Below are 14,615 nucleotides of genomic sequence, written 5' to 3'. Positions count from 1 at the left end.
GAGCTCCTGAGGGGCAGGCGTCCCTTCGTTCCACTCCAAAATGTGTGGAAGCGATGCCTCCTCCCTCCCGCCCTGGGGAGATCTTGGAGCGGTAGGCTCTGACCCTGACCCCTGAGGGGACGCAGGCAAGTCCCGGCGATCCGCCCTGCCGACGTAGGGCTCTCGGGAAAGGACGGAGAAGTTGGCCACGCGGGGTCCGGGCCCGGTGGCCGAGACCGCGGATGCTTAGGACTCGGGCCTGGGCGAGGAAAGCCCTGCGGACCAGCTTCTCTAACCCGTTCCCCCACAGCCGTCCTCAATACGCCGCCCCGAAATGCAGCCCGGGCCTCCCTTTGCCCTTTCCCGCCACGCTGGAGCTTACCACTCTGTTCCTTCCGGGCCCACCCGGCCGCCGCCCGCCTCCCGGACCCCCACGGAAGCAGAGGAAGAGGTGGCCACTTCACTTCCGGAAGTAACCGAAGACTTACTGGGGAGAAGAGTGCCCCGGCCCACGACCATAGAGGAGAAGCCGCACTCTTCTCCCAACCCTCTCAACCCCGCGACCTCCCCGCTGCCTAGAGCGGCCACTCCCCGGCCGAGGATTTCGGCGCATGCGTGCCACCGTCAGCCCCGCCCGTTCCTCTCTAGAAATAAACTCGGGGCCACGGTGGCGTTACACCCAGAGGGTGAGGCGGGTGTCTGGTTCAGGTCCTCTTGGGAGGTTGTTTCTGTGTCTGGAGGAAACAACTTTACCCAGAACTTAAATTAGACCCAACTGTACTCTCCACAAAGATTTTTTTTTGCAGAAAATCCCAGGACTTTGGCGGAAGTTCTCTTTGTAGTGTTAAGAACGGGAATTAAAGTGACTTTATGAACCTTTTTTTCTCCCATTGTCTCGGGGCGTTGAGAATTAATGCTGGGTACTTTTAAACCACTGGCCTGGAGTTTGTTAAACTGATCATTTGGAGTGACATTTTTCTTTCTAACATAACAGATTGGCAAGGAATTAAAAGACTGGTCCTATGCTAGGGCAGGGAGTGTGTGAACTCGTTTTCTGGAGGGTAATTAGTGTCAGTGTGTATGTGTGTGTGATACGACATAAAATTTACCATTTTAACCATTTTTTAAGTGTACAGTTTAGTGGCATTCAGTACTTTCACGTAGTTGTACATCTATCATCAGCATCCATCTCCAGGACTTTTTCACGTTAGCAAACTGAAAATCCATACTCATTAAACATTTCCAACCCGCACTTTCTCTCCAGCCTCTGGGAACCACCTTTCCACCTTGTGCCTTCGTGAATGTGACTTCGCTAGGTACTTCACGTGAGTGGCATCATACTGTATTTGTCTTTTTGTGACTGGCTTATTTCACTTAGCATAATATCCTTAAGGTTTATCCACCTTGTAACGTGTCAGAATGTCCTTCCGTTGTAAGGCTCGATAACATTCCATTCTAAGTATATACAACTTTTTGTTTATTTATCTGTTAATGGACACTGGGTTGTTTCCACCCTTTGGCCATTGTGAATAGTGCCACTAAGAACATGTGTGTGCAAATACCTATTCAAGCCTCTGCTTTCAATATTTTTAGGTGCATGCCCAAAAGTGGAATTGCTGCATTACATGATAATTCTATTTAAAAATTTTTTCAGAATCTCCATACTGTTTTCCACAGCGGCCACACCATTTTAGCTTGCCACCAACAGCACACAAGGGTTTCAATTTCTCAGCGAAGGGATGTGAAAGGATTGGAAAAAAAGAAAGGCAGCTCTTTCTGCCCACAGGTCCTGTCCCAGTGCTTTAATAAAACCACCCTTTTTTTGCGTCAAAAAAAGGGGAGGGGATGGGAAAGGATATCTCATTACTGTTTTGATTTGTGTTAGTGATGCTGAACATCTTTTCATGTGCTTACTGGTGATTTGTACATCTTTGGGGAAATGTTTATTGAAGACCTTTGACTATTTTTTAATCAGGTTGCTTTTTGTCATTGAATTGTAGGAGTCCTTTATGTATTGCGGATATTAGTCCCTTATCAGATATACAGTTTGCAAATATTTTCTCCCGTTACATGGGTTGCGTTTTCATTTCGATGATAGTATCCTTTCCCTTATGCACAAGTGTCATAAATTTTGATGTCTGATTCATCTATTTTTTCTTTTGCTGCCTGTGCTTTGGGTATCATATTTAAACAATAAAATCATTGCCGAATACAATGTGAGGAGGCTTTTGCTTTATGTTTTCTTCTAAGAGTCTTATAGTTTCACCTCTTACATTTAGATGTTTCATCTATTTTGAGTTAATTTTTTAAAATGTTTATTTATTTCTTTAGAGAGAGAGAGCGCATGTGTGAGCAGGGGAGCGGCAGAGAGAGAGGGAGAGAGACCCAAGCAGGCTCCTCTCTCTCAGTGCAGAGTGTGGGGCTCAATCCCACAAACCTTGAGATCATGACCTGAGCTGAAATCAAGTCAGACACTTAACCAACTGAGCCACCCAGGTGCCCATATTTTGAGTTAATTTTTATTTTATATATAATTTTTATTTGGTATAAAGTAAGGATCCAACTTCATTCTCTCCCATGTGGACATCCAGTGTTCCCAACACTATCACTGGCAAGACTGTTCTTTTCCCACCGAGTGATTTCAGCACACTTGTAAATCATATGTCCTTAAATGCAAGGGTTTATTTGGGGGAGGGTCTCTATTTCATTGGTTTCTAGGTTTTTCTTTATGCCAATACCACACTGTTCTGACTACTGTAGCTTTGTAGCAAGTTTTGATATTTATTTAAATTACTTAAATTTTATTTAAATTACTTAAAATTACTTATTTAAAATTATTTAAATTACTTAAAATGTAAATTTAAGTGCCATATATGTTCAGTACTTTCTGTATTTGACTTTTTTTTTTTTTTTTTAAGTAGACTTCACACCCAGTGTGGAGCCTAAAGCAGGGCTTGGGCTCATGACCCTGAGATGAAGACCTGGGCTGAGATCAAGAGTCGGACGCTTAGCTGACTGAACCACCCAGGCACCCTGTATTGCACTTTTTAAGCCGAAACAAAAAAAAGGCAGAGAAATATTTCAAGCCTGAGGTTCGACTACTTATCATATTTTTCTCCTTCCCATTTCCCCTGAACTCTAGAATTCACATTTACTCTCCGCTGTTCACGTTAAGATAGTTGACATAATTACCTATATGTAAATTTCCACTGAATGAGGCAAGGGAAATGAATTTGTTGAGGGAATTGGTGGGGAAAATATGGCCAGACTCTTATGTGTTCTTTAGAATATTTAATACTGCATTTTGGTGGGGAAATGGTCATCTTTTTTTTTTTTTTTTTTTTTTTTAAAACAGAACGGATTTTGTACTCAATAAATGTCAAAGTAAGGTGTGAACGCAAGGGAATTGTGGCAAGGCACAACTCTAATCCTGTCTTACATTGACGCAGCACTCTACACTTCACAGACATCATCACCTATCCTCAAGCCTATTTAGTGGATGAGAAGATCGAGGTTTAGGAATGATGAATACGTTCCAAACCTAATTAATGGCAAAGGTAGCCTTTGAAAGCTGGTCTTTTAACCAACTACATAGTCGGCTTTTGTGAAAGATGAAAGTGAATTCATTCACTCAGCTATATTTATCGAGCATCTACTATGTATCGACACCGTTGTAGGCTCTGGGGATCCACAGTATACTCCAAACCAACCAAACCAAGACTTCGTCTGTTTTGTTCGCCAGTCCCAGTGGCTAGTGCAGTAGGTCTCAGCTTTGTATTCTCTTCACCTCTCTTAGGTAACCCTCCCTCCAGTTATCCGGCCCCCGCTCCCCGCCATTATTTTTATTGCAGCACCGGGCTCTCGCTCTTCATAGCGCTGATTGTGTTTCCAAGTGGCAAGTTTGATACCTGCCTGACTTTCCCCCTTTTCCCCCAAGTTAAGCTCCAAAGGGGCAAAGATTTTGTCTCCTCTGTTCAACACTGTATCCCCACCCGTTTGAGAGCGCCTGGCGCATAATATCGCCAGTAAATATTTGTTCACCAATTGAGCGTGAAGACATGATTATTTCTTAATCTGAACTTGCCGTCCCACGTCTGGCCTCGCAAGTTAGCCCACGTCTTGGCGATTTCCATAGTCACGCCCCTTCTCTAGCCCTGAAGTAGTGAAAGGAGCCCAGGCTGGCCCCGCCCCCGCCGCTGACGCAGACACACGTGACGCGCGCCGGCGCGCGCTGTTTCCGGAAGTCGCCGCCGCGGTCTCCGCCGCTTCTGCCTTCGCTGCTGCTGCGGTCCCAGCGGAACTTTTCGTGTAGAACGGCCGAGGCGGGCCCAGGCGGGGCCGGGGTTCCGGCCACTCTGCAGAATGGAGATAATCAGGAGCAGTGCGTGTCGCGCCGTGCATCACCCCGAGACTCAAGGCCCCCTCACCCGGCCTGCTAGGCCCAGACCAGCGCCGGTGTGCTTGGTGGGGCCTGGGGCTGAAGCATCCCCTCACGGGTTTGCCTCCCCTGAAGTCTGTGAGCTTTAGGGGGTCTTGTCCCTGCCTTGTCCTGCCTTGTCCTGCCCGGGCGTCCCCCAGGGCTGTGTGCCTCTGAGGCCCGTGCACCCTCGGGGCTGGTCTTCCTCCGGCCCACGCACCCACTGGGGACTTGATCCCCTCCCACCATGCACCCCTCGGGGACTTGATACTCTGTCTTGTTTATCCCTCTAGGACTTGTCCTCCTCCCGCCTGAGGCCTCAGGATCTTCCCAGCCTTTCCCTTTCCCATTAGGAGCTCTTGGGCAGGAAGCCCGGCCACCGGTTCTGAGCCTCTTCTCGGTTTCTCCGCAGATTTTAAGAGTAATCTTCAAAAAGTGTACCAGGCCATAGAGGAGGCCGACTTCTTCGCCATCGATGGGGAGTTTTCAGGTATCCCTCGCTTGCAAGCTGGGGGCTAGCGATGCATAGCCAAGGCTCCTCGTGACCCTCTGATTCCCCGACCCCCCTCCCCCCCCACTTCTGCCTGCTGGCCCCTCCTGTTTGTGGCCTTGGGCGTTGGTTAAAGGAGTCTCAACGATTTCTCTTAAGCGTTTCAGAGGCATGGAAGACGTGCACTGGGTTTGTGAGGGTTACAGATAGAGATTATAGTTTTGGTGCAGCTTAAAACTGACATGCAAGTGGTAGGGTAAAGGTCAGGCTTTTTTGTACGTATGATAAAATATACATCACTAAAATTTACTGTTTTATTTTTTCTAAAGGTTTTATTATTTTTTAAGTAATCTCTGTACCCAGGGTGAGACTCGAACTTACAACCCCGGAGATAGTCACCTGCTCCACCAAGTGAGCCAGCCAGGTTCCCCTAAAATCTTACTATTTTAACCATCTTTAAGTGGTTTTACAGTTCAGTGGCATTAAGCACATCCACATTGTCTTGCATCCATCTCCAAAACTTTTCCATTTTATCAAACTGGTATTCTACTAATTGGACAGTAACTCCATTTTTCCCTCCCCACTGCCTCTGGCAGCCATTATTTCTGTCTTCTATGAATTTGACTATTCTAGGCACTTCCTGTAGGTGGAATCATCCAATATTTTTCCTTTATGACTGACTTTAGCGTCAGGCTCCTGGAGGTAATGAAGGTTTGTCTTTATGCATTAGTGGAAGTGTTCATTGCCTACCTCCGCATGGGTGTATATGTGTGTGTAATGCTTTACCAACACTTACAGGTGCAAAGTTTTTTTCTCCCCCTTTGGATGAAAGACTAATTTCTGAGTTTTTGAAGTCAGCGTGAACAATTGCTATAGATAGCCACTTTTGCTAGCAGATTTTATATGTTAAAAACACTTCAGACCTTTCTAAAGGAAATATGTTCCTTACCTTTAAGCATGAAGTGTTTAGCTGGAGTCAGTTCACTGAGAAGCTGTGTTTTCACCAGAAATAAGTTTTCTCTTTGACCTTCAAAATTCCTTTGTTGTGTATAGATCTTTCTCCAAACTGTTAATCAAGACTTGTACTCTAGCAATAATATACGTCATGATTCCTTGATGTCTGATTATGCATTAATCCTTTTGAAAGCAGAAAACTTAATTAATTATAGAGATTGGTTTCTTAAGTCATTACTGTGTTTTGAAACCTATTTTAGACCCTGGAACTGGGTCTAAATTGAAGCATTTACATCTCTGAATTCGTTATTACAGAGTTCAGCTTGATGGCCAGTGAAATTAATACTAATTTTGAAAAAGTGAAGTAAGGAGTGCTTTCAAGTAATCTTAATTCATAAGAAAATGAAATTACACAGCCTTTGAATAGTTGACCTTTTTATATTAGTGTTAAAATTTTTTATTTATTAAAATTAGGAATCAGTGATGGACCTTCAGTCACTGCATTAACAAATGGTTTTGACACTCCAGAAGAAAGGTATCAGAAGCTTAAAAAAGTAAGTGAAAATCTTTTTTTCCCCCACGTTGGTCTTCCTTATGTTGAATCGTAAAGAAACGTTGTCATAAACTTGCACGTTAACTTCTCTACCCCAGCTGTGAAATGATATTTTAGTGATGTTAAAAAACAACAGCAAAAATAATTGTTTGCTGGAAAACATTTGGGGAAGGTTTACTATTTTCATTGTTAATTTGATTGATAGGAAATATGATGGGGTGATAGTAATCGTTTGGAGATCGGCCTACTGTGATGCTCTGGTTGGTGGATAGGTGGTTAATCAGGAAAAATATTAAGAAGCATTTATAAGTTAACGCTTCTGACACAAAAGGTGTAGGCTGTTGTAATCGAAAGTATTCTGCTAAAAGTCCAATTGAGTAGTTAGAAACCCCACCTGACTGAGTGTACTCTTGTCACATTGAATATACAGCACTGATTTGACAGGTGTTTTGTTTCCCTTTTCCAGCATTCCATGGACTTTTTGCTGTTTCAGTTTGGCCTTTGCACTTTTAAGTATGACTACACAGATTCAAAGTAGGTTGTTTGAACAAGCAGTGGATTTCTTTTCTCGTGCTATAATGTAACCCACTAAGTCCCCTTTTATCTTATTTCCCCCAGGTATATAACGAAGTCATTTAACTTCTATGTTTTCCCGAAACCCTTCAATAGATCCTCGCCAGATGTCAAGTTTGTTTGTCAGGTTGGTAGCAGAATTGATTTTCTTCTGTTATGAATTGTTGATGAGGCAGTATGGAAACGTGGAATCAGAATTCTTTTTTAAAATTCGGTTCTACTACTACCTTTGGGCTTTCGGCAAGCCGTTCCACCTCTCTGACTTGCAGTTTTAGGGTTGTGAATGAACAGCACTGCTGTCTTCTTCTTTGCTTCAGAATCAAGGGATAAGAGCAAGAAACAGGCAGATGGAAACCAGAACACGAGGTGTATTGTGAGCAAAGCTGACTTTGGGAACATGGTTTGTTGGGGACTTTTAACGTCTGGCCCCTGATTTGAACCCATAGATCAGGTCCTTCAGGCTTCTTCCCACCCCTTTATCTTTGTTCCCATCTCTAAGGGTGGAGCTTTATTTTCCAGAGGAATAAGTTTGTGTGTATCTCGTTTAAAAAGAGAGAACCCAGTTGGGATGAGCACTGGGTGTTGTATATAAGCCAGTTTGATAATAAATTGTATTAAAAAAATAATAAATAAAAAGAGAGAACCCAGAAGGGGCTGCACTGCATACATATGCTTATTTCTTTTTCCCAAGTTTCCCAGTTAGGAAAAAGAGTCCACGGTTTGCCCCTGAGGAGGAGAGGGCATACTTTCTGAGCCAAGGTAAGGATACAGGGAGGTTCCCCTTTAGAACATCACCTTTAGAATTGGAACCCATCTGTTTGACACTAAATATCAGTTTCCTCTTCCTGTACTCTTAATAATCTGTGATAGTGATAAGGAGGGTGTGAAAAAGCTGTGTAGTATATGGAAATGTGATTAGGGCTGAGGGTCGATCTTGTTTTCCCTTCCAATCTTGTGTCCTCGCGTCTCTCCGGGTGGCATCATTAGTTCATGTGAGTCTTGCCATCCTTCCCTTCTCCTCCACGTAAGTAGGAACACAGCTGGGAAAGCCTGGGGGGTAGGCTTCTGAGTGACTGAGCCGTACCAGATTCTTTGTGTAATATGGCAAGAGAGAAACAAGTGAAATAATGAGTTATTCATATGTCTGGGGCTGAAGAGAAAAGGTGAAGGCAGTTTTGGTCTTGTAACCTGGCTTCTCAAGTTACCAAGTAGGCCTTTATTCAGCAATTGGTTGATAACTACTTAACAATTCCCTTAGTAGGGGATACTAATGAGACAGTATTTATAGATTCTAAAGTTTTCCAGCAGTACCAGGAGAAGACAGAAATGTAAGTGGGTTCAATGGCTTTAGCCGGGAGTCAGTCAGGCAAAAGTGGACATTGGTTATGAGACACCTTTGGATGATGCTTTTTCTAAAATGCCACCACAAGTACAGTTATTCTAGGAGATCCAGTAGAAGTGAATCAGAAGAATCTATCTACCTGTTGTACAACGCTATTCTGTGGCTACACCTGGAATATTTAATGCAATCTAGTTGCTAGCCACTCCCTAAAAAAAATACAATAGATTTGAACAGGCTAGAGACCCCTGTCTAAAATGGACAATGGGATAAGCGTGTTAACAGTGTTTTAGTCTGAAAAAGCGAAGGCAGAGAAAAGATTTACACTCAGTATGAACTTGTGAATTGTTTGGCTGGAGTGAATGATAGTATTTTTGGGACATCTGGGTGGCTCAGCCAGTTAAGTGTCCGACTTCGGCTCAAGTCATGATCTCATGGTTCGTGGGTTCGAGCCCTGTGTGGGGCTTTGTGCTCACAGCTCAGAGCCTGGAGCCTGTTTCAGATTCTGTGTCTCCCTCTCTCTCTCTGCCCCTCCCCTGCTCATTCTCTCTCTCTTTCTCTCTCTCTCTTTCTCTCTCTCTCAAAAATAAACAAACATTAAAAAAATTTTTAAGTGAACAATAATATTTTTGAATTTTCTTTTTTTTGGTTCTCAATCTAGGGTGGTTTCTGTTTTGTTTAAAATTCTTTAAAAGAATTTTTTTTTTAATGTTTATTTTTGAGAGAGAGAGAGATTGAGCAGGGGAGGGGCAGAGAGAGAGACACACACACAGAATGGGAAGCAGGCTCCAGGCTCTGAGTTGTGAGCACAGAGCCCGACACAGGACTTGAACTCACGAACTGCAAGATCATGACCTGAGCTAAAGTTGGATGCTTAACCGACCGAGCCACACAGGAGCCCCTGTTTTGTTTAAAATTCTAAGACTGCAGCACTTGCATCTTACGAGGAAGTTAGCTTCTTGACTCACAGAGCAGGGTGAAAATTGTGTCTGGTCAAAAACCACTCTTGGAGGGCACCTGGGTTCACGAGTTCGAGCCCAGTGTCAGGCTCTGCATTGACAGCTCAGAGCCTGGAGCCTGCTTTGGATTCTGGGTCTCCCTCTCTCTCTGCCCCTTCCCTGCTCGCTCTCTCTCTCTCTCTCTCTCTCAAAAATAAATAAAACACTAAAAAAATTTAAAAATTAAAAACAAAACAAAATATGAGATCATGACCTGAGAGCCAAAATCAAGAGTCAGACGTTCGATCCACTGAGACACCCAGGCGCCCCCATGTTTCGCTTTCAATATGGTATTCAATAAATTACATGACATACTTAATGCCATATTATAAAATGCTTTGTGTTAGATGATTTTGCCCAATAGCAAGCTAATGTAAGTGTTCTGAGCACGCGTAAGATAGGCTAGGCTAAGCTGCGATGTTCAGTGGGTCAGGTATACTAAAAGCAGTTTCAACTTAACACTATTTTCGACTTAGAGTGGGTTTATTGGGGCATGCACCATCGTAAGTGGAAGAAGTTCTGTGTATGTATACATGTATGTAAAAGCTAGAAAAAAGGAGTGAGATGGGGAAGGAGGTGGCACGTGGAAGAGGGTATTAAAAAAAGAAACTCGTTTCTTACTCTAGAGTCAGGAGTGTTTTCATATGTCACAGTCGTTTACGTATTATTGTCAGTGAATTCAACATTTGATGTTCAGCTAGAAAAATGGAGAGAAAGAGATGAAAACAATGTGAATGCCTAAATATAGATGGTTGCCAGAGGGGAAGGAGGTAGGTGGATGGGCAAAGTGGGTGAAGGGGAGTGGAAGGTACAGGCTTCTGGTCATGGAATGAGCAAGTCATGGCAACAAAAGGTACAGCATAGGGAATGCAGTCAGTGATGTTGTAATACTTTTGGAGGGTGACACGTGGTAGCTACCCTTGTGAGCACAGCATGACATACATACAGAGATAGTGAATCACTGTGTTGTACACCTGAAACTAGCGTGATATTATATCTCAGCTGTACTCAAAAAATTTTTGAAATAACGTAAATACCTGCCATCCCACAGGATGGGTACCTTCCCTGGGAGTGTGTGTGGTTCTCAGTCTGCCCGTTCTTCCATATCCTGCCCAGTGTGTGAGCATCTCACTGTGTGTGCAGACGCTTATTTTGCAAGAAGCACCTTCAGTTGCTTTGTTTCCAAACTCTATCTGCTTTAACAGTGATAAGAGCTTTCCAAGAGTGATTTTTTTAAAAAAAAAATTTTATATTTATTTATTTTTGAGAGAGAAAGAGACAGAGAGCAAGCAGGGGAGGGGCAGAGAGAGAGGGAGACACAGAATCCGAAGCAGGCTCCAGGCTCTCAGCTGTCTGCACAGAGCCCGACGCAGGGCTCGAACCCACAAACTGTGAGATCATGACCTGAGCCGACGTCAGACGCTTTACCGACCCCCGTGATCTCATGGTTTTGTGAGATTGAGCCCCGTATCGGGTTCTGCACTAACAGTGCAGATTCTCTCTCCCTCTCCCACTGCCCCCTCCCTGCTTGTACTCTGTCTCTTCTCTCAAAATAAAAATAAATAAACATTAAAAAAAGAAAGTGAAACACAGAATGGTTGTAAGTGCTGGTGTTTGCATGGCTGACCGAGAGCTGCGGCTGGTGCCGCTGTCCAGCATCATGAGAGAGTCCTGTGCTGTGTGTCACTAGTCTGGAAAAGGTCCAAATTCAAAACTCGAAGTGTAGTTTCTACTGAATGCACCACCATGAGGTGGAAAAATCCTGAGTTGAACCGTTGTTAAGTCAGGGACCATCTGTATGTGTGTCTACACACATGTATGTAACTTTAGTTCTTTTCTTTAATATACACAGAATTCTGATACTCATACTTTAAATAACTTGCATTTTCCACTGAACACAGTTTGTACATATTTCACAGCGTGGATGTGGGTAATTTATTTAATTTGAATTTAAAAGTTTCCAAAGGTTCTCTATTTTAAATAATGTTAGAGTCAACATTCATGTGCATTGTATCTTTGTGTATATGTAGGAATTAAAAAAAAAATTTTTTTTAATGTTTATTTATTTTTGAAACAGAGAGCACGAGCAGGGGAGAGGCAGAGAGAGAGGGAGACACAGAATCTGAAGGAGGCTCCAGGCTCTGAGCTGTCAGCACAGAGCCAGATGTGGGGCTCGAACCCACGAACTGCAAGATCATGACCTTAGCCGAAGTCGGACGCTTAACAGACTGAGCCACTCAGGTCCACCCCCCCCCCCCCACCTTTTTTAAGTAAGCTCTACATCTAATGAGGGGCTCAAACTCATGACCCCGAGATCAGGAGTCGCACGGGTGCTCCACTGACTGAGCCAGCCAGGTGCCTCCTGTATGTAGGAATATTTTTATAGGATAGATTTCTTAGAAGGGAAATTGCTGAATCATAAGGCATATGCATTGAAAATTTTGATAGAGGCTTGAGATTGTCATCCCAAATAACTGTGCTTCTTTTTTGAATCCTGAAAATGATACATTTAGGACAAATCAAAGTTAGTGGATACTAAGCACAAATATATTGTGTAGGTTCAATGGATTTTTTTTTTTTTTTAATTATGGTAAGAAATACGTAACATAAAATTCACCATTTTAAGTAATTCTAAGTTCAAAGGCATTAAGTACATTTCTCTTGTGTAACCTGAAAGGTGGTATTTGAGTGGAAAATACAGAGCTTCAAAAAGGGATAGATGAACTTTTTTGTTTTACATTTATTTATTTTTGAGAGACAGAGCGCAAGTAGGGGAGGGGCAGAGAGAGAGGGAGACACAGAATCTGAAGCAGGCTCCAGACTCCAAGCTGTCAGCGCAGAGCCCAACGCAGGGCTCGAAGTCATAAACTGTGAGATCATGACCGAGCAGAAGTTGGGTGCTTAACCAACTGAGCCACCTAGGTGCCCCGGAAAAGAGATGCAGTTTTAACTGGATATTTATTTTATTTTATTTTTTTTAAAGTTTACTTATTGTTAAAAATTTTTTTTTTTTAACGTTTATTTATTTTTGAGACAGAGAGAGACAGAGCATGAACGGGGGAGGGGCAGAGAGAGAGGGAGACACAGAATCGGAAGCAGGCTCCAGGCTCTGAGCCATCAGCCCAGAGCCCGACGCGGGGCTCGAACTCACGGACCGCAAGATCGTGACCTGAGCTGAAGTCGGACGCTTAACCGACTGAGCCACCCAGGCGCCCCATAAAGTTTACTTACTTATTGTGAGAGAGGGAGTGAGCATTCATACCATGGGGGAACGGGGGAGGGGCAGAGAGAGAGAGGGAGAGAGAAAGAATCCCAAGTAGGCTGTGCTCACATCACAGAGCCCCATGCAGGAGAGATCCCAACAACAAGGGGATCGTGACCTGAGATCAAGAGTCGGATGTTCAATGACTGAGCCACCCAGGCGCCCCTGACTGGATATTTAAAGGAAAGGAGGTTAGGTAGGGTGTTTTGGAGTCTAGTGAAAGGAGGACAGAAATGCCTTTCCGTAATCCATCTTTCAGCGCCTCTGTCAGTGGGGGAATGTTTTGTGGGCAGAACTGCAAATATTGAGGCATGGTAGACAGAAAGGAGGCTTGTGGCCCAAGCCAGAAGACATTGGATCTTGGTTCAGAACAAGATAAAAAGGGAAGATGTGGAGGGAAAAGTTGCTTGTTCTAAACCACAGAGAACCTGGAGATGGTGAAAATAACGTGCATGTACCCAAGTGTGTGTGCGTGCGTGTGTGTGTGTGTTTGCGTATGTTTGTGTGTGCATATGGTGGGGGGTTAAGACTGCCATTTACATCTCATCACTTTTTAAGAAGAATCTGTTGTTGATAAAGATAAATATAGTGTTTACTTCTTAGCATAAGCCTTACAAAATGAGTCAAGGAAAAATTGGAAGAAATAAAAAATGAAGACAGGATTCCTACAATATGAATAGAACACAGAAATTTGTGCTAAAGAAAGTCTCTGTGCTTCCTAGCAGCTAAGATAGGGGAAACACACAGTCGCTTCTGTGGTCCACAGGATCAGCACAAACCAGGGCTCGGAAGTAGAGCTTTGCTCAGGCTAGAGACCTCAGGACGTGCGCCTTTCATTATCGTATGGAAATCACGCATGTAGAAACCCTTGTCTTCAGCTGTAGCTTAGCGTGAACACGGTCACGAGTGTAATGGGGCGGACACAGCGTCCCTCATCTGGGCTGATGGTGTCCTGTCACAGTACAGGTCAGGAAAGGTAGTTCCGTGAGGAACCAGATTAAAATGGCCCAGGCGTGTCGCCCTCTCATGTTCTGATGAGGTACTCGAGTAGCTGCGGTCCTTTCTGTGGCTCTTCCGTTAGATCGAGTCCAGAGCTTTGTGGTGTTTGCCATTCTTGTGTACCATGTGTGGTAGTATCTATTTAATATTCTCACTGAAATTTACTTCTGTATTGTTGCTCACTGCATATATGAGATGTGTTGGTTTAATAAGTCTTGTTACCAAGAACTTTTCTCTATTTTTTTTTTTTAATTTTTTTTTTTTTAACGTTTATTTATTTTTGGGACAGAGAGAGACAGAGCATGAACGGGGGAGGGTCAGAGAGAGAGGGAGACACAGAATCCGAAGCAGGCTCCAGGCTCTGAGCTGTCAGCACAGAGCCCGACGCGGGGCTCGAACTCACGGACCGCAAGATCGTGACCTGAGCTGAAGTCGGACGCTCAACCGACTGAGCCACCCAGGCGCCCCTAACTTTTCTCTATTTTAATCTCAAGTGTGAAGAATAAGTTATTAGAATCTACCTTGAGGTGGATATTGATGTGTTAGGATTTCTACATGTGAACTACTTTAAACTTGAACTGGGGGGGGGGGGTGGGTCAGATAATATCAATACATTTTTTTTCTTTTTTTTTTTTTTAATTTTTTTTTTTTTAACGTTTATTTATTTTTGAGACAGAGAGAGACAGAGCATGAACAGGGGAGGAGCAGAGAGAGAGGGAGAGCCCGACGCGGGGAGAGCACAGACCTGGGCTGAAGTCGGCTGCTTAACTGACTGAGCCACCCAGGCGCCTCACATTTTTTTTTTTTTTTTTCTTTTTATAGTTTCCTACTCAGTACAGCGATCAGGAGTTTCCCGCTTCTTGGAAGGCTGTGATGTTTACCCAGTATATTTTTCTTAAATATTGTGAAACAAAGGCTATTGTTTGTAAGCCATAAAGGAGAACAGCCCACCTAGTTTAAGTGAATGGATTATATGGCAGCCTTGGAGTAGAAATCTTAATTTTCTGACCTTTGACCTGCTCCTTCATTGCCTGGCTGCCTTTGTTTACTT

General features: G+C 43.7%; 2 protein-coding genes across 5 annotated transcripts in view; one reads left to right on the top strand and one right to left on the bottom strand.

Annotated features, from left to right (window-relative positions):
* BFAR (bifunctional apoptosis regulator) overlaps positions 1-463 on the bottom strand; it is a 34,429-nt gene extending 33,966 nt beyond the window's left edge. The window contains exon 1 of one of the 2 annotated variants that reach the window (XM_019468641.2): positions 362-463. The gene's annotated coding sequence lies outside the window, so the exon portion shown is untranslated. The remainder of the gene's footprint in view (positions 1-361) is intronic. The other variant, XM_019468643.2, reaches the window with a different exon arrangement.
* Positions 464-4,192: 3,729 nt separating this feature from the next.
* PARN (poly(A)-specific ribonuclease) overlaps positions 4,193-14,615 on the top strand; it is a 168,150-nt gene continuing 157,727 nt past the window's right edge. For all 3 annotated transcript variants that reach the window (XM_019468640.2, XM_019468638.2, XM_019468639.2), the window contains exons 1-5: positions 4,193-4,360; positions 4,809-4,886; positions 6,315-6,394; positions 6,860-6,927; positions 7,012-7,093. In XM_019468640.2, the coding sequence (XP_019324185.2) occupies positions 4,342-4,360; positions 4,809-4,886; positions 6,315-6,394; positions 6,860-6,927; positions 7,012-7,093 (327 nt within the window). In that variant the 5' untranslated portion in view covers positions 4,193-4,341. The remainder of the gene's footprint in view (positions 4,361-4,808; positions 4,887-6,314; positions 6,395-6,859; positions 6,928-7,011; positions 7,094-14,615) is intronic.

This window comes from Panthera pardus, unplaced genomic scaffold (assembly GCF_024362965.1).
Source record: "Panthera pardus isolate Hobbes unplaced genomic scaffold, ASM2436296v1 HiC_scaffold_5, whole genome shotgun sequence".
Classification (NCBI taxonomy): Eukaryota; Metazoa; Chordata; class Mammalia; order Carnivora; family Felidae; genus Panthera; species Panthera pardus.
Note: the sequence above shows the minus strand (reverse complement) of the source record. Positions and strands in the feature narration are given on the sequence as shown.